The sequence below is a fragment of the Balaenoptera acutorostrata genome, chromosome 12 (genome assembly GCF_949987535.1).
Source record: "Balaenoptera acutorostrata chromosome 12, mBalAcu1.1, whole genome shotgun sequence".
Taxonomy (NCBI): domain Eukaryota; kingdom Metazoa; phylum Chordata; class Mammalia; order Artiodactyla; family Balaenopteridae; genus Balaenoptera; species Balaenoptera acutorostrata.
The window spans coordinates 57,929,370-57,947,843 of record NC_080075.1 but is presented as its reverse complement, the minus strand read 5'-3'; the positions used below and the strand labels follow the sequence as shown (position 1 = coordinate 57,947,843).

At 51.4% G+C, this 18,474-nt stretch overlaps 1 protein-coding gene across 2 annotated transcripts; it reads left to right on the top strand.

Moving 5' to 3' along the window:
• Positions 1 to 137: 137 nt before the first annotated feature.
• On the top strand, positions 138 to 17,696 carry ABCG8 (ATP binding cassette subfamily G member 8). Of its 2 annotated transcripts, XM_007190097.3 has the most exons (13): positions 138 to 253; positions 4,621 to 4,722; positions 6,361 to 6,511; positions 9,846 to 10,084; positions 10,550 to 10,682; positions 10,773 to 11,042; positions 13,301 to 13,463; positions 13,552 to 13,635; positions 14,505 to 14,704; positions 15,132 to 15,208; positions 15,877 to 16,144; positions 17,132 to 17,259; positions 17,345 to 17,696. In XM_007190097.3, exons 1-13 carry the CDS (start codon positions 176 to 178, stop codon positions 17,480 to 17,482), a joined length of 2,031 nt encoding a protein of 676 aa, XP_007190159.2. In that variant the 5' UTR covers positions 138 to 175; the 3' UTR covers positions 17,483 to 17,696. The 2 variants fall into 2 exon arrangements, with proteins under 2 accessions (XP_007190159.2, XP_057414311.1); XM_057558328.1 differs by lacking the exons at positions 17,132 to 17,259; positions 17,345 to 17,696 and adding an exon at positions 17,025 to 17,119.
• The last annotated feature ends 778 nt before the right edge of the window (positions 17,697 to 18,474 follow it).

Genomic DNA, 18,474 nt, shown 5'->3' with positions numbered 1-18,474 from the left:
AGTGTGTCTGTGTGTTATCTCGGCAGCGGGCAGAGCTCACAGCCCGTGTTTGCGGGAGGGCTTGCCAGAGAGGAATGCTGGGAGCCAGATCAGAGGTTGCCTGGCTCTGGGAGACAGAGAACGTTGGCCCTGGCCGGCAGTGGTGAAGTCCAAAGGAAGCTGCAGAGACGGGCGGATGCCACTGGGCCCCATGGCTGAGGAGACCCCACAGGAGACAGGGCCGGGGGACAGGGCTGCTCCCCAGGATGTCTCGGTGAGTGATGGGCGGTCACCACAGTGCTGGAGGGAGGGGGCGCATCGGACCTTTCTCTCCCTCAGGAACTTGCGGTCCTAACTCCCCAGCAGGACCACAAGGAGAGTGAGGACGTGACAGCAGGACGCCACTTCCTGGGCATCAGAGGGCTGAGGGGAGCGGACTCAGGGGCCAGGGGGTGGTGGGGGGCCTCTGAGGTCACTTCCTGTCCTAAGACGTGCTCCTACAGGGAAATGATGTCCTTGCTTGTGACCTGAGCTGATCTGGCTTCTTTCCCGGGGACGTTGCAGTGTCTCCTCTGTCCGTGTGGCTGTCAAGCTCAGAGCCTCAGTGGCAGCAAACTGATGAGACAGGATGGCAGAGGACTCTGTGCGAACATCAGAATTTATGCTCCAAATACGGCAGGCGGTCGTAAGATCCCGGAGAGAGCTAGAAGGAACACACGACACGAGGGGGCCAAGAGGTACAGGGTCTCTGCCCTCATTTTACGTGAGAAATGTTTGCCTGAAAAATGGCCTTTGACTGAAATCAGGATGTGGGTGGGGTTTGAAGCAAGAAGTGAAATCGGAAGACAGAAAGGAAGCAGATGCCCACCCCCCACCCCCGCCTCATGCCACTGTCCCATCTGTCTTCTCTGGCTGTGAGTGGGCTGAGGGGTGGAGACAGAAAGACATGAAGGGCTGAGGGCTCCACACCACAGGAAGGGCCACAGGCCACCTGGACTGGCCTTGAGTGGCTAGGACCTGACTTCTGCCAGGGCCCAGGAACCCACCGCTCCCAGCCAGCTCCACAGCCACAGCAGGTGACCAGCTGTGCTCTGGGACCACCCCATGGGGCCAACCGCTGCCGGGAAAGGATTCCTAGGAGCCGTGACTGCAGTGCTTGCTCACAGCCTGAACAGGAGACAAAGTCCCCCATGGCTTCGGGGACACTTTCTAGAAGGTCTGACAATTCAGCCACCACCTCTTGGGATGCAAAGAACTGCCCGAATCTGACATCCAGGAATGTGTGCAGGCCCTGCCATTTCCAATTGCCTTTTCTCCACTCCCGTTATTCAAGGTGCCAAGCGACAGTTTGCCCCTAACATTTATGGAGCCTGGAACAAGAGGCTGAGGGCTATGTGCTCTATGTCTAGATATTTAAAAGTTATCAGTCAAGTTAAAAGCTATTAAATAAAATAGTTTTTATCCCCTTAGCTTGACATACCTTCTTCACAACGTGGAAGGCCAGGTGTAAATTGAAAAATTCTAGGATTTGTGGCTTCCAGCCCAAGCCACAGCCTGTCTCCCTTATCTGCCCACACCCAACGCCACACAGGACCACACACACCCCTACATGGTCGCCCCATCCTGCCCACCCACATTCCATCCATACCCTCTGCAAACAAATGCCCCTCTGGCCTGGGGTGCCCAGGAGGATAGGCCTGGGACGAAGTTCATGCAGCCCTGGGAGTGGGCTTGTGGCCACCTGCACAGGGCATTCTGGGGTCGTGGGTACGCAGAGTGGCAGGTGCCCTCGGCCCACAGGCTCCTCAGTCTGTGGGCAAAAGCCTGGCCAGAGGAGGACAAGAGGGACCCAGGCCTCAGTGTGGAGTCCTCAGCATGACACTGCTTCTCCAGGGCACGGGCTGCTCATCTTAGAGCAAGGAACTTGGGTTCTGCACTCCCTGAGTTTCCTTCTCTTCTCTGCTTCTGACTCAGGAATTTGATCAGAAGTTAATACACGGAGAAATTACAATGTAGCCCAGCAGCAGCCGAGCTGGTTACCTACAAATAAACCTGCTTTTGCTTTTTTGGGTGTCACCTGTCAGAAATTCAAGTGATGTTCTGACAGTCATACTGATTAAGATGTCAGCCGAATAGATATTTAAGCATTCGAAAAATACAGAGAGTTTGTCAAAACCTCAGGAAGGCTCTAACAAATCCTTCCTGGGAGCCAAGGAAAATATTTCAAAATGGAACAGAGGTGGTCCCCAGCCTAGCCACGAATTCTCCTCTTCTGAAAGTTGAGCCGTCTACGCAGCTCTGGATGGCACAGGCCCTTGATGGTGGCTGGGGCCCCTGGCTGGCCTGCGCCTGCCGACTTAGCCCAGGGTGAAGGGGGGTTGGAGAAGCCGAGGAGCAGGGAGCATGCACCTCTCTCCTTCCTTTTATCTGTCTTCCCACCTGACACCTCTTTCCCCAGGGCCCCAGCACCCTCCACCTTCTCCAAGCTCCCGCCTGGAGGGTGGAAGCCTCTAGGCTTAAGGTCACCGCCCCATACTGTCCAGCCCTCCTTTCTCAGCAGCACCTCCACCTCCAAATCTAACCTGGGGAGATTCTGGCCCAGGTGTTTGTTGCAGAAGCAAATTCTGAGCTAACTCATACCTTATACAATTGACTAATGTTCCTCCTGCAGATATTTACCTTTTAAGAACAAACAAGCAGGATGCATGTTAGCCCAAATGAGTCTCTCAGCAATGGACAAACTTTCTGATGGTTTAACCAAATACAAGAGGAAAACTAGGTAGTGGGAATGCTGGTTGTGGAGGTGGTGACTGAGGGGCAGGGCTGCAGGGCTGACCCGCCGGAATCCAGAACTGCCCATGACCTCCCCACCAGCTTCATTCTCCATCTCTGAGGGCGTGACCCTCTCGCCTCCTCCACCTCCACCTCCGGCTCCTGCAGCTTGGGGGTCGAGGTGAGAGTGGAACTCTGGACTTCTCCTCACAGACACACTCTCTCAACTTGAAAACATATTTTGAAATATTTCAGACAAAGCAGTTTAAAGAATGGTGAACTCCCACACCCATCACAAATTACCAATAGCTTTGAAGCCCATCCACTCCCCCTACCCACCATGGACCCTTCTCTCTTGTAACCCTTCCTATACCCCAAAGACAGTCCTTCTGCTGACTTAGCTGTTGATCTTTCCTATGTTTTTCTATATAATATAGGATCTTTACTGTACTAGTTTAAACATTAAACAAGGTAAGTAGCTATGGTCTGCTATTTCCACACTCTCCCAGAACTCTGGGGGCTACTCACAGTGAGCCTGCAACAGACTGCCCCCCGTATTTACTTCCCTCCACTTCCATTGGTCTCAATGTCCTTTTTAAGGACCTTTTACCTCCAACATTGCAGGGATGCTTTGACAAAGACTGCTGGATGTTATTTTCACAGAAGCCACAAGCCATGTTGTTTTCACATAAAGCACACATAAAGCTGTGGAGACAGTGAAAATATAGCCTGATTGGGTGCTCAAGGTCAGCCTGCCTCTACGTCTGGCCTGTCTTGCTCCATCCTCATCACCTGTCTCATCCACTGAAATCTAAGCTTCTCAAAGACTGTCCTTTTCACAGTCACACCCCAAACTCCAAGACTAAAGCATGATGTGGGCCCCCATAATTATTTGTTGGATGCTTGATTGATTGACTGAAGGAACACATCAGTGGGGGAATGGCAGCTCTGAGGGAAGATCGGAATCAACAGGAACTTGTTATCAACAGGAACTTATTAATGAATGCGTACTTTCCCCTGCACTACTGCAATGGAAGAAAAATTGAATATGTTAAAAAAAAAATAACAGAAATCTTATGACGCAGGTTCTTCCTTGCTTGGGCCTCAGTGATTTAAATGATTGAATTGATAAAACAGAAGGAATTCAGATCTGCAGGTGGTTAATATCATTCGAAGTTATCAGCTGATACCATGAAACACTGATTTGTTTGATGTACATTCAAATAAAGCAGCACTCCAAAAACAGCAACAAGATGGTGATGAGGATGAGATGACAACGATGGTGATGATAGGGACTTCCTCTAAAATCTCCCAACAGCATTTTGAAGAGCTTTGTTGTGAAAAATCCTTACCAAGATAAGATGCAACTTTTCTAATGGTAGTGTTTTCACAAGTACTGAGCACTAGCTTGTTGACAGCTGTCTTCCTCTCACATGCTGGGTATGGAAAGTCTGTTTGGCATCAGGAGATACTAAGCCAGATGTAGGGAAGAGAAAGTTAAAGGCCAGCCCCCAGGTCAGGCCTTCCCTGAGCACAGAGGCTCACAAAGCTCTCTCCAGTCCAGGGTCTGGGTCTCTTCCACGAGAGACCTGCGTTCAGGTTCCAGCAGCCTGTGGTTGAGCTTCTCTGGGGCCAGAAGCCATGCTGGAGGGAAGCCCCAAAGCTCTCTCTGGAGGGAAGAGGAGCCCTGCCCCCACGGATGCTCCTGTCTTCAGAGCCCTTGGGCTCCTCCTGCAAATCCATCTCTTGTCCACTCGGGACCTCACCCACGCTAGCTCCTGCTCTCACCTCTCTGGGTCTCCTCTCTCTGTTTTCTCCTATGTCCTCCTCCTTCTGAAGGAGCCCCTCACCTGTCATGTCTCCCGGCAGGGCCTCCAGGACAGCGTGTTCTCCTCTGAAAGTGACAACAGCCTGTACTTCACCTACAGTGGCCAGTCCAATACCTTGGAGGTCCGAGATCTCAGCTACCAGGTAGAGGCACACCTGAGTGCAGGTGGGAGGAGCAGGCAGGGAGGGCCAAACAATTCCCCAAGTGGAAGGGAAGGGTGAACCCATCTGGGGGCCCTCTGCCCCTAAGGACAGAGTCCAGGCCACAGTGATACCTCACGTTTTGGGTGCAAGCACCACGGAGACTTCCCTCAACTACACATATTGGAGCTGGAGGTTGACAGGCATGAAAAAGAGAATGAGACCTTTGTTAAAACATAAAGCCAACCATGTGACCCCGTGGGAAAAAAATCTCTAAAACTCATTTTTAACTTTATATTTTGAAATAATTTTAGACTTTTGAAAAAGTTGCAAAAATAGTGCAGAGTTCCCATATACAGTTTCCCCACCCTCCCCTAATTTTAACATCTTGCTTACCCATAGCACAGTGATCAAAACTAAGAAATTAACCATGATATAATACTATTAACCAAACTACAGACTTTATTCAGATCTCATCAGTTTTATATACATATATATACACATATGTGTGTGTGTATATATATATATATATATATACACATATATATGTATATACATAAGTATATATATATATTTTTTTTTTTTTCCTTTTTGTAAAATGTACTTCCCTGGAGCTAATAAAATATCAGAGTGCAAGGACTGCTGCCCTTTCAGAGGCTCTCAGGAATCTCCTGGTCAGATTCAAAGACCCCTATTTCCCACACCTCCCCAGGGCCAGATACCAGGTGGCCCAGGCAGAACATGCTGAGACCTGGGATGGTAAACCTCAGAGGCCCAAGTCTGGCTTCCTGGGGAAGTGAGTTAGAACAAGCTGACAAGCCACACCATAACCTTTCTCTGCTCTGCCACTTACTAGCTGTGTGAACTTGAGCAAGGTACTTCACTGCTCTGAGCCTCATCTGTAAACAGGGATTATAACAGTACATATGTTATAGTAGGTTTTCAATGAGGACTGAATGATAATGGATATAATAAGCAGATGAATACAATGCCTTGCACACAGTAAATGCTCGGTAAGTTATTAGTAAATTACTATTAAATAAAAACATTGTTTTGCTCCATGTTGTGTTTTTTTAAATTTTTTTATGTTGTGTATTTTTTTTTTTTTAGGCTGCATTGGGTCTTTGTTGCTGCATGCGGGCTTTCTCTAGTTGCGGCGAGCAGGGGCTACTCTTTGTTGTGGTGCGCGGGCTTCTCATTGCAGTGGCTTTTCTTGTTGCAGCGTATGGGCTCTAGGCATGCGGGCTTCAGTAGTTGTGGCTTGCGGGCTCTAGAGCGCAGGCTCTGTAGTTGTGGCTCATGGGCTTCGCTGCTCCGCAGCATGTGGGATCTTCCCAGACCAGGGATCAAACCCATGTCCCCTGCATTGGCAGGTGGATTCTTAACCACTGGGCCACCAAGGAAGTCCCTCCATGTTGTGTATTTATTTCTGTTCTGCTATTACACATGCTTCCCAAGTCTTCTCTTCAGACTTGGAAATGGCAGCTTCAGGTTCTCAGCATGGTGGGGTCCACCTCCATGTTTGATAGAACCTGAGCGGGGGACCCCTCAGGCCTGTTGTGTATCAGCAGGAGGATGTCTCCTGGAGGGAGCTGGACAGAAGTGAAGCTCTCTGAGGAACCTTTCCATGTCTCCCCACAGGCGGACATAGCCTCCCAGGTGCCTTGGTTTAAGCAGCTGTCTCACTTCAGGATGCCCTGGACATCTCACAAGGACTCTTGTGAGCTGGGCATTCAGAATCTGAGCTTCAAAGTGAGGAGTGGACAGATGCTGGCCGTCATAGGGAGCTCAGGTACCAATAAGGGCAAAGAGTGGGGCAATGGGTTCTCTCTCTCCTGGGATGCAGAGTGGTCCCTCAAACAAACAGATGCTCTTCACAGAACCCTTTGCTGACCAGCAGAATAATATAGCAGAGTGATAAGAGCACAAGTTCTGTGTCTGACAGCTGGGTTCAAATCTCAGCTCCTCCATTTACTAGCTCTCAGGCAGTCACTGCCCTTATGAATCATGAGTGGGCCTCTTACAGCTACAGCCAGAGTTTTGGTCCTTCATTAATATCAAGGTAAGGCCTTTCCAAGAGCATCATGCAGCTTTGGAATTGAATGTTCTTTCCAGGGGACTCCTCCACCACAGGAAGCACTCATTGATTGCTCCCCCTGAATCAGATTCCTGTTTTGGTCAGTGGGTAGGCACACCCCCTGCCGCAATTCACTTCTCAGATACCCCAAGTCTTAGCTTAACCTCCAACCATCTGTAAAGATCCAGATTTTTGGAGTGCTTCAAAAAGTCACTTCTGCAGGCCAAACTTAAAAGTGTAGAATGCCAGAGCTGGAAGGGGGCTTGGAGAACAGAGTTCATTCCCTTCCACTGTATTCTACCTTTCTTTCTCCTGACCAGCCTGGAAGCATCTTTAGAGGAGGGTTTTCAAATTACCTAGTTCTCAATATTGCTAGAGTATCTTCCTGCCCCATACCACTCTCCCTTCATCTGACATATGAGAAGACCAAAGTTTAGAAAAGAGGAATGATGTCTAAGGACATACATTTAATGCGGAGCAAGAACTAGAACTCTGGTCTCCTGGTTCTCAGATGATGAAACAAATTCAACTGACTGAATTTTAAAGATCTTATTGACTTTATTCAACAAGTCATGAATTGGGCGGCAACCCATCTGGCAGACAGAAAGTAGCACTGGAGAGCCGTACAAAATGAAAGACTTTCATAGACAGAAGGAGGTAGGACAAGGAAGTTATTCTAGCAAAGGGCTGATTGTTTTAGGCAAGGTCACCTTCCTTTGGGGGACAGTAGGGGTCTATCAGTGCTGACCAGGTAATGTCAGATGGGCTGGTTAAAGATTCCACTCCCGGGAGAGATTGAAACTGTAATTAAGTTAGGTATTAAGTCTCAGTCCCGTGGTGTGGGACTTAGGACAAGTGACTCCATTTGGGGTTTGCTGTTTCTTTCCTTCTTTCTTTTTAAACACAGATCAAGGCATTTCTCCCTTACACAGTGTTAGGGGGAGCACTTTATACCTTTCAATTAATAATTTCCAGAAGTAGAGATTACTCAACTTTTTGAACATTTTAGTCTTTAGTCTTCTGATGGGGAAGTTCTGTTTATTGTCTAACCGAAGATCAAATGCGACGATGTGTGCAAAAGCACTTTGTAACTGAAACAACTCCCACAAATCAAGTCCCGCCAACTTCTGGTCCTGCCCCTGCAATTCGGATCTAAACAAGAAAAACGTGGAAACTTCACAGGCCAATTTTGTTTTTGTCTGTAACACCTGGTGGCTTTTCTGGTTATACCTGCTTTTTCTCATGAACTGAGAGCCGAGCGGATACGTGGGCCTTTCTAGGTACTTCCACAAAGCTGAGAGTCATCACTGTTAATCCTGGCCACACACAGCCCTGGAGCTGTCAGCATCCCTGATTTGCAGCTGAAGAAAAGGGAAGTCGGGAGAGGCCAAGCAGGAATCACAATGAGCGTCTCCAGAACTTTCGACTCTAGGCTCAGTGTTGTTTAGCTGCAGGTTTACTTGGCTGAAATTATTTAGATGATTTCTTAGAAAGGTTTACCAATTATACCACCTGTGATCTATATTCCGCTCACCAAAATTATAATAGTAAAATGAAATTAATTAAAACAGCCCCCCCGGCATTTTAGCTTCTTCTACAGAATCAGCAGTAGTGCCAAAGGCGTTTTCCCATGAATGAATTTACTGATTTGGAGATTCCAGCCATTTTATAAGGGTCTTGCATGCCTGTGGGTGTTTTCTCCTGGTTCGCGGAAGATTTCCCCAAATATACTTGGCAACCTCCCCTGGAAAGGCTGCCCACACCTCCCACGGTTTTGTTTAGGAAATGTAGTTGTCCTGCTCCCTGACTGGGAATCCTAAGGTCCCTATAAATGTTAGCAAAGTCCCCTGCGCTCCCAGAGCCTGGATCCTATGATGTCCAAGGCTGAGCCGGGAGCAGGGCCAGAGCTCTCCCCTCTGGTTTCTGTCCTGGCTATTTTGTGCCACCTAAGTTCTCAGATACCTTGAATGAGGTACACCTAGGAGGCAGCGTACAGGTCCCCTTCCACCCTGAGAACCTCCGGTGGGTAAGCAGCAGGATCACCGGGGAGGCCTCTGGAACTCTGTTTATTGCACTGGGGGCAGGGGGCTGCCTGCGGAAGCCCTGGACATGTGGCAAGGAAGCGCTGCTACACTGTGTATTGAAGTTTTCCCGGTTTAAAACTACTTGAAAAATTGGCCCTCCAAAAGGAGTTTGCAATAAGGAAACCAAAACCCCACCTGGGGGAATTGGACTGAGCTATTCCCAGCACCTTTGCAAGAAGGCCTTCTCAGAGCCTGAACCCTATTTGCATTTACAGTTCAAATGGCTGCCAAAGAAAGAGTCTCATGGAATCTCATGGAACCTGATCCAATCTGACACTTACTTCCCCAAATTGATAGCAATCACTATGTCATTCAGAAGTGGATGGTGTTAATTTGCGTGTCATGGATCCTTTTTTTTTTTTAAGAGTGGAAGGTACTACTGAGAAAAATAAGAGTGCAGAGGGTGTAGAGAAATTCAGAACCCATATGTACACTGTACTGTAGTTTTAAAATCATTTCCACATTTATTACTTCTCTATTTTTCTCCCTTTCTGAAAATAGGTTCCAGTTTTGCATTTTTAAAAGACACCCTATTAATTCTCCAAAATTAGTTCTTCCCACAATGCCAGCTTCTGAGCCAAATGATGTTTGAATGATGAAATGTTGCTGGCATGTTTGCCAGGCAAAAATAGTTAAGCTTCACAGTGCAATTAACACCAGCCTTGCTTGGAGGACGGGGTGGGGGGCATCGCTCCAGGCATAGGCAGTCATGCGGCAACTAGGACTCTAGCCTTCTTCTGTCACCCAGCCACAGGCCCACCTGGCCTGAACACCCCGCACCCCCCAGGATGCTCAAGTTGGCTGCCCCAGGCAGGTCTGAGAGCTGTGCCACCTTCCCTAAGGGCTGGTTACATCTGCAAGGACAGAGCGGTCTGGGGTGGCTGGAGAGTGCACGGGCAGCAGTGGCTTCCAGGCTGGCCCCCGCAGAAGCTCCGCTCTCAGGGATACTTCTGGTGGCTTCTCAGGCTGTGGGAGAGCCTCTTTGCTGGATGTGATCACCGGGCGAGGCCACGGCGGCAAAATTAAGTCAGGCCAAATCTGGATCAACGGGCAGCGCAGCACGCCCCAGCTGGTGAGGAAGTGCGTGGCCCACGTGCGCCAGCACGATCAGCTGCTCCCCAACCTGACCGTCCGCGAGACGCTGGCTTTTGTTGCTCAGCTGCGCCTGCCCAGAGACTTCTCCCAGGCCCAGCGTGACAAAAGGGTAACTAACAGACCCCAGTGACCCCCAAGGAGCCAGAACACCCTTCCCCTCCCCGTCCCTCACTCCCTGCCTCAGGGTCCAGCCACAGGTCAAGTCTGAGCAACCCAGCTTACCATCTGTCCATCCGAAAACGTCCACCGTGTGCTCAGCCCTGCCCCTCCATCTCCCGCTTTCCTTTAAAGTCCCATCTTAGCCCCAAATGAGTGATGAATATTCGCTTACTTGTTTTCCGGTTCTCCGTGCGGGCTGAAAGCCAGGGCATGGCCACGTTCCCAGTAAGTGGTGCCGTCCTCGGCACGTGGGAGCTGCTCTGGATGTGTGGAAAGAATCAGGGAACAAACGTTGCATCAGGGAAGTGAAGGCTGGCGCCGTAAACCCAGGCGTCTTTCCACTGCGGGTCAGCACAGGCCTGGCGGCGAGCAGGCCGGCGCAGCCCTCCTAAACCCGCAGGCCCCTGCCTCCCAGGTGGACGACGTGATCGCGGAGCTGCGTCTGCGGCAGTGCGCCAACACGCGCATGGGCAACGCCTACGTGCGGGGCGTGTCCGGGGGCGAGCGGCGCAGAGTCAGCATCGCAGTGCAGCTGCTGCGGAACCCAGGTGAGGCCGGAGGGGCCTGCACCGCCCGCCTGGCTTAATCCGGTCCAGCCGGAGCCCTGCCCCTTAACCAGGCTTCTCTTTGTTGGGAAGGAATCCTCATCCTGGATGAACCCACCTCTGGGCTCGACAGCTTCACGGCCCACAACGTGGTGAAAACCCTGTCCAGGCTGGCCAAAGGCAACAGGCTGGTGCTCATCTCCATCCAGCAGCCTCGCTCCGACATCTTCAGGCTGTTTGATTTGGTCCTGCTGATGACGTCCGGCACCACCATCTACTTGGGGTCAGCCCAGCACATGGTCCAGTATTTCACGGCAGCCGGCCACCCCTGTCCCCGCTACAGCAACCCTGCCGACTACTATGGTGAGCCAGCCGGGCCGGAGGCAAGGAACAGGGCTCCCCTACACCCCGAACCCCGCCAGGAGAGAAACTCTCAGAAGCTTCAGGAGAACAGGACCGAGGATGGAGACAGGGGGGCAGATGGGGTGTATTACAGGCTTCAGTTTGCCAAGCATCCAATGCTGGGAATGGGGGCCTGAAGAAAGCAGCTTCTGACATAGCCACCCTTGTGTGCATGACAGATAAGAACCTTCTGAGAGCTCCAAACCAGAGGAGATATAATCCAAGAGAGTTTGGATCAGTTTCTGGAACTGTGGTCTTTATTCAGATTCTGTAGGGAAACAGGATATTTGAGGTCGGAAGCCACCAGGAAATCTTAAAGCCATGCCCTTGTTCCCCCACAAAAGCAGGGAGCCCAGAGGCTCTGGGTGGTGGAGGGGGACCCAGGGCCCAGGCCAGCTCAGGGCTTTTTGGTGGTCTTGGCCAATGAATCTCTAGATATGAAAATTGCGGTCAGCATCAGAGATGCCTTTCTGCTTGGGGTCCTGAGGCCTCAGCGTATGGCCCTCAGTTCTTGTGGGGACAGTTGCCTTTCCAGATGCCCACCCTGAAAGCAGGTGCCTGGATCCTGAGTGCTGAGGAATGCTATGACTGCCGGACAGGCTGCGTGGTTGTACCAGGGCTGGGGAAGCAGCAGCTGTGGCTTGTCCCAAACATAGGTCACCTGGAGCCCAGCCTTCCTCCGAGGATGGCCTGGAGTAGCAAGGGCCTCCCCAGTAAACATGATGACAAGGACCAGCTCCTTGAGGGCAGACACTGTGCCCACAGGTGCCAAGCACCAGAGGGTGTCCCTTTGACCCTCACAGCCCTGCCAGGCCACGGTCATCTTCGTCCTTATAGATGAGAAAACTGGAGTCCTTATAGTCAGGTGGCAGAACTGGGCCTCCCACCTCCCAGCCCAGCCCCTCCCAGACTCCAGGCCCTGCTGCCCACGCCTTCCTCCCGGCATCTACCCTCCAACCCTCCCCTAGGAGGACAGGCCACTCTCTCTGGCCCACCAGCCCTCGCCCTCTGCACTCACTGCCACTGTGTGAACTCACCTAGAGGTCACCCTCCCTCCCTGTGCCCACGTGCCAGCTTGGCTTCCTGCCAGTGTGTCATCCTCTGGCCGGTCATCCCCAGATAAGGGGGTAGAGGGCACATGCCAGCCTGGCCATTGGGAACAATATGCTGTAACCCTAGAGAGAAGTTGCCAGAAGTCAGGTGGCCAGATCTGAAAAAAAAAGCTTTTTCTTTTTCTTAATTTTATATTATTATCATTTTTTGGTGGCGGGGGGAGCTCTTGCCCACAAACCCTGGGGCAGATGGCCCTCACGGATCCGGGCCGCACGGTCTGGCAGAGAATCTGGCGTTTGAAGCTAGGGCCCCGCACACTGAAGAGAACTTTCATGGTTTACAAGGCCTCTCCGAGATGTTATCCTGCCTTGAGATGTGTCATGAAAATGGGAGGAGGGAAGAAGCTGAGAGGTTAAGAGGAACCCCCTGCCCAAGGGAGGGATGGAGGGAGGAGAGGCCTAGGAAGGCCCTGGCTGTGACTGGCGGGTGTGCCCTTCTGGCCTTTCAGGGGCCCCGGGAGAGGAGGGCTGTGGTCTGGGGCTACCAGGTGCTGCCAGCGGGGTGACATGGGGGTGGTGTGGCCCAGCCTTGTTCTCCAGCTGGTCGTGCTGGCTCCCTTCTCCCGGGGCAGTGAGAATTATACTTAATATTTGGCCAGACCCTGGCACCCTCCAGCCAAAACATTCTTCCCTTTTGGGCAGGCTGCTTGGGAAGCCAAAGTGACTAATTCACATTGAGAACTAGAGCTGCCGGGAGCCAGACTGCTCAGCCTCCCCGCGGCCGGCCCGCCTTCTCCCCGTGGTAGGCACACCCGGGAGGCTGAGTCCTCATCACAAGCTTCTTGCACGGCTGGAGTTGGAGCCAGGGCATAACTGTGCTGTGGCCTTGGGCTCCAAAAGCCCAAAGCCTCCTTCTCTGTCCTGGGGATGTCCCCATAATAAGCCTGCTTGGTGGGACCAGTGCCAGCGTTCACTGGCCCTTCTCCCGAGGAAGGCTCTCTGTAGACCTCGGGGACAGCCCTGGGCATCTCTCGGCCTCTCTCTGCTCTGACCGTCACTTCATGGTCCACTCTCAGAGGGTGGGGAGCATGTCCCGGGGGCCCCGGGGGCTGAGCAGCATCATGGGCTGTGAGCACCTGCGGGGCCCGGGTCGCCCTTTGCTTACAGTGGACCTGACCAGCATCGACAGGCGGAGCAAAGAGCAGGAAGTGGCCACCAGGGAGAAGGCTCAGTCCCTTGCAGCCTTGTTTCAAGAAAGAATACGTGGCTTCGATGACTTTCTGTGGACAGTGGAGTCAAGGGAGCAGGGTGTGGGCACTTACATGCGGAGGTAAGGCAGCCAGATGGCCCTGCGTGGAGAGCGCCCTGCAAAAGGTGGCCGCCCCCAAGCCCCCATGACACTCTCTGTCTCCTGACAGCCCGGCTTCCCCGAGGGACACCAACCCCTTACAGACTCCCACTAAGCTGCCTGGCCCCCTACAGCAGTTTGACACGCTGATCCGGTAATTGTCTGCCATTTCATCACACACACACCCACACTCCCCAAAAGTCTTTGTTGTATCATATTAAGCCCTTTGGATCTAAAGTGAATTTGAAGGAGGAATTTGAAGAGGCAGAATCATTTGAAAAAAACCAGCACCAGCCCTCCACGTGCTACAGAGCACTCCTCTTACTTTGATTCTTTAAACAAAATCAAAATTTCCTTGACAGCCAGATGCTCATAGAAATCACCCAGAATCACTATGAAAAATTCAGTCGATACAGGAGACCCTCAAGTGGAAAGGGAAGGTTCCCTGATACACTGGCCCTTAGAGAAGACCAGACCTGAGTGTTTGGTGTGAGTCTAAAATGTTTCCATGCACATAACCATTTTAATACATAAATGGGATCATATGTGTTGTTCCATAACCCTCTTTTTTCCCCCCCACTTAGAATAGCACCTCTGCCTCTCATCTGGTTAGGTCTTCCTCAGGGTTTCCAAATCTAGCCATAATTCATTTACCCATTAAGTCCATATGGATGGTCAGATCACCTTCAGTCATTTGCTATTACAAGTAACTCTATGACAAACATGCTTATACATACACCTTTACGCTCTTGATTGGTAATTTCCTCAGGATAACTTCTTTAAATAAAATCGCAAGGCGATACATTGGTGATAAAAGTCACAATCCTTGACTGAGTACCTACTGTGAGACAGATGCGTTCATCGATTTTCTCGTTTGATACCTCACAGTAACTGTGAGGTGGGCACTGCCCTCCCCATTGTACAGAGGAGAAAAATGAGCCTTACAGAGATTCAAGGACATTGCCAAGGTCACAGTGCTGGTGCCTATTGTCCCCTTGGCACATCTTTATTCTGTTTTTTAAGTCGTCAGATTTCCAACGACTTCCGAGACCTGCCAGCCCTCCTCATCCACGGGGCAGAGGCCTGCTTGATGTCCCTGATCATCGGGTTCCTCTACTATGGCCATGGAACCGTCAAGCTCTCCTTCATGGACACGGTGGCCCTCTTGTTCATGATCGGAGCTCTCGTCCCTTTCAACGTGATCCTGGATGTCATCGCCAAATGTGAGTGTGGCCTGCTCTCCATGACCCACACGTGCAGCAGCGTTGGCCATGCTATGAGCTGGTCCAGGGCCGGCCTGAGCTCCTCTGAGCTCCTGGAGAAGACGGGTTTGCTGAATAATTTCACCGTGACTGTGAAATAAAAGATGATGGTTGTTTTTCAAGTTCGAACATTAGTATTAGTATGCAAATGAGAACAAATTACCAAGGAGTCTGAGGCATTCCTGTCCTAGCAGGAGTTACACTGACAGCAATGCAGAACTCACAAAATTACAAACATCTAAATTAGGATCTAAAATTGGCTGTTTTTAAAAAAAAATACATGACATTGAGGCAATAAAACTATTTTTAATTGTACTAAGAGAGACTCAGAAACAGAGACACTGTAAATTAATTTCGCTTTTTCATTCTCCTTTTCTCCCCTTTCTAGGTCACTCGGAGAGGGCGTTGCTTTACTATGAACTAGAAGATGGGCTGTACGCTGTGGAGCCATATTTCTTTGCCAAGGTGACTGGTCAGGCCTGAGAGTGAGTGGCCACCCTGGGTGGGAGGAGGAGCAGGAAAAGCTGCTCCACATTGTACAGAAGTTACAGGGAAGCGTTTTGCTGAACTGTGGGGCCGTGCATCATCTGTGGTTACAAATGCCACGTAGCTCAGGGGAGTTTCAGAGACTTGATATTGTTTAAACATTTGCCACAAGGCCAGGACCATGGACCAGGAATGACGTTTTTCTGGTCATCAGAAACCTAACAAAGAAGAGGTGGGAAACACCTAGCATACTTCACCTCTCCAGTCTCACCATGTCCCTGGGAAGCGGGTCAAGCAGGTGTGACTGTCCTCATTTCAAGGAAGCGGAGGCTCAGAGAGGTTATGTGGCTGTCTCAAGGCCACACAGCTACCAGGTCTGGGCAGGCAGGGTGGGGACTTGAAACCAGGTCTTAGGAGCTCTGAACTGCCCCAGAGGGAGCACATGACATCTGCAGGGGGAAGCCAGCAGTGAGCTCATGCTTGAGAGTCCCACACACCCGCGCCCACCAGCCCTCCGTGCTGCAACCCCAATCAAACCACCAGGAGGGAAGGTTGGTGTCACCGGGGGCTGCTGCTTTTGAACATTTAAAGAACAGTAGCAGATGAAGGCATTGGCTCCACATCCTCGCAAGGGCTGTCCTTCGCAGATCCTAGGGGAGCTTCCCGAGCACTGTGTCTATATCATCATCTATGGGATGCCTATCTACTGGCTGGCCAACCTGCGCCCGGGCCCCGAGCCCTTCCTGCTGCACTTCCTGCTGGTGTGGCTGGTGGTCTTCTGCTGCAGAACCATGGCCCTGGCCACCGCCGCCCTGTTGCCCACCTTCCACATGTCCTCCTTCTTCGGCAACGCTCTCTACAACACCTTCTACCTCACTGGGGGCTTCATGATAAGCTTGGACAACCTGTGGACAGGTGAGGCCTGCTCCCCTCACCTGGTCAAGCTTTTTGAGGCCTTCTGTGGCTGGATCAGCCTGCTTTCCCCTGGAGATGAGAGCTCATCCCTTAGGTCCAACTCAAAGCTGGCCCTTCTGGGAGCAGGTGCCAAGGGAGTGGCTCTACGCAGGGGGCGTGGGACGGGGTGCAGATGGCACCTTCTCATACAGCCCGGCCGACACCCAGGGGCCACCCTTGACTCTCCCTCACCCTCCACGTCACCAGTGAGTCAAGTCAATTCTGCCTCCCGTGTCTTTCTGAAATGTCCTCTTGCCTTATCCCCCGACCCTGGCCCCTATCAGCCGATCTTGGGCCACTGTGATAGTCCGGTATCTGTGACCCTGGTTCCTCCATGTCCCTCTCAACCCTCACCCATGCAGCGCGAGCTTCCTAAGGTGCTAATCCAGCCACTGCTTTCCTCGAGTGCTCCTGGGGCTGCTCATTTCCTGCTGCCTCACCCAGCTCTTCTGAAGCCCCCAAGACACTCCATGCTCACACGATGGAGCCTGTGCATCCCTTCTCTATAGGAACTCCACTCCCTACCATCCACAGGCCTTTCCCGTCCCGTGCGGTCAGGGTTCGTTCCTTCCTCCTCCTCCCTGAACCATGATGCCTCCGCAGGGTCAGGGTACAGACTCAGTAATCTCTGGTTTGGGGCTGCTGAGTCTCTCCAGTCCGTAAGCTATGTGAAGCTGAGCACATGCTGGACACCTGATGAAATTACTCTCTGGGGTTATTATGGGTCAAACGTGTGGTGATCCTGCAGCCACTAGGTCCCTCTGCCCCAGTCCATGTCCCGAGCTTCCCCTCTGCCCGTTCACCCTTTTGTTCTCACCCCCACCCCTCCTTGCTCCCTCAGGGGACTTGCTGTCCTTGGGTCAGAGCCACCATGGCCACTCTCCAGGCTCACTTCCCAGGGAGCAGATGATTAGACTGTGTGAGTAATGTGACTCTCACCGCCTCCAGTGCCCGCGTGGATTTCCAAGGTGTCCTTCCTCCGATGGTGTTTTGAAGGGCTGATGCAGATCCAGTTTGGTGGGCACACATATCACCTGGCAGCTGGCAACATCACCATCCCTATCCCAGGAGACACGGTAAGGAGCCAAGGCCTTGGACGCTAAAGAGATGGCAGCTGTCTGAGCATGTTCTTAATGAGCTCACTGATGTCTCTGTCCCCAGATCCTCAACGCCATGGGCCTGGGCTCATACCCGCTCTACGCCATCTACCTCTTCATCATAGGCATCAGTGGTGGCTTCATGGTCCTGTACTATATGTCCTTAAAGTTCATCAAACAGAAGTCAAGTCAGGACTGGTGATTCATGCCCAGACTCCTGCCCGCCGGTGGGGGACTCGAGAAGGCCCTTCCGCTGCATTCCCTCCCAAGGAGCCCCTTCCCAGGCACAAGGAGGACCGTGAGAACACAAAGCTCAGCTACATCCTGTCCACAGTGCTGCAGTGGCACAGGCTGGCCACAGGATGGCAGTAGAATAAAGACAGTCGAAAGATATTTCTGAGCCCCGGCCAGAGCTTGTGATTACTGGGAATGTGAAAACCATACTTGGGGACACCTACAATGTCGCTAATTTATTTCCTTTTGATATGTATTTGCATAGGCAACTAATACAAGACAGGAGCAAATTAGGTATGAATCGAGTAGTTAGGCTATGCGGAAACAACAACAAAATAGTTAGTGGAATATTTGGCTTCATCTTCCAGGGTCCTCAAACTCTGTTGAGCCATTCTCAGTACAGAAAAGGACCTAAAACATACCAGCGAGGTGCCATCCCTTCTTTTTGTGTGAGGTAATGAGCTCCAAAAGCCAAACTCAACAATTAAATATTTACTGAGCAATTGCTCCACACCAGGTTCAGGGCAAAGCACTTTATTTATGTGGATCACATCATTAACTTCTGTTAAAACAACCCTTTGTGGTGGACAGTATCCTGTTTTATAGATGAAGAAAGAGAGGCACAGAGTAATTGTTTGCTAAGTAAGGTCACAGGGCTACTATGTGGTGGAGTCATGGGGGGTCAGAAAGGCCTTCGAGGCCTTTAGGAGTTAGTGGGCAGAAGGCAAGTCTGAGCCACTGTGAGGCTTGGAAGCCAAGGAAGGCTCCAGAAGATGGAGAGGTTTATAGACACTGTGTCAGCTCAGCCAGGACTCTTACAGTTGCATCTCACTGGCCCTGGCTGAGTCTCAGAACCAACCTGGAACCTTTCACAGTGGCTCGGTATGGGATGGAGCAGGCCCAGGTCACATGCTTCATGCCTGAGCCTTGAGGACAAGCTGACCCAAAACAGGTGCACAG

Bases quoted from the DNA above. Each gene is read 5' to 3' on its own strand.
- ABCG8 (XM_007190097.3), top strand. From the start codon at position 176: ATGCCACTGGGCCCCATGGCTGAGGAGACCCCACAGGAGACAGGGCCG. The intron at 15,209-15,876 runs GTGACTGGTCAG...TGTCCTTCGCAG, and splicing joins AGCCATATTTCTTTGCCAAG to ATCCTAGGGGAGCTTCCCGA. The intron at 17,260-17,344 runs GTAAGGAGCCAA...CTCTGTCCCCAG, and splicing joins TCCCTATCCCAGGAGACACG to ATCCTCAACGCCATGGGCCT.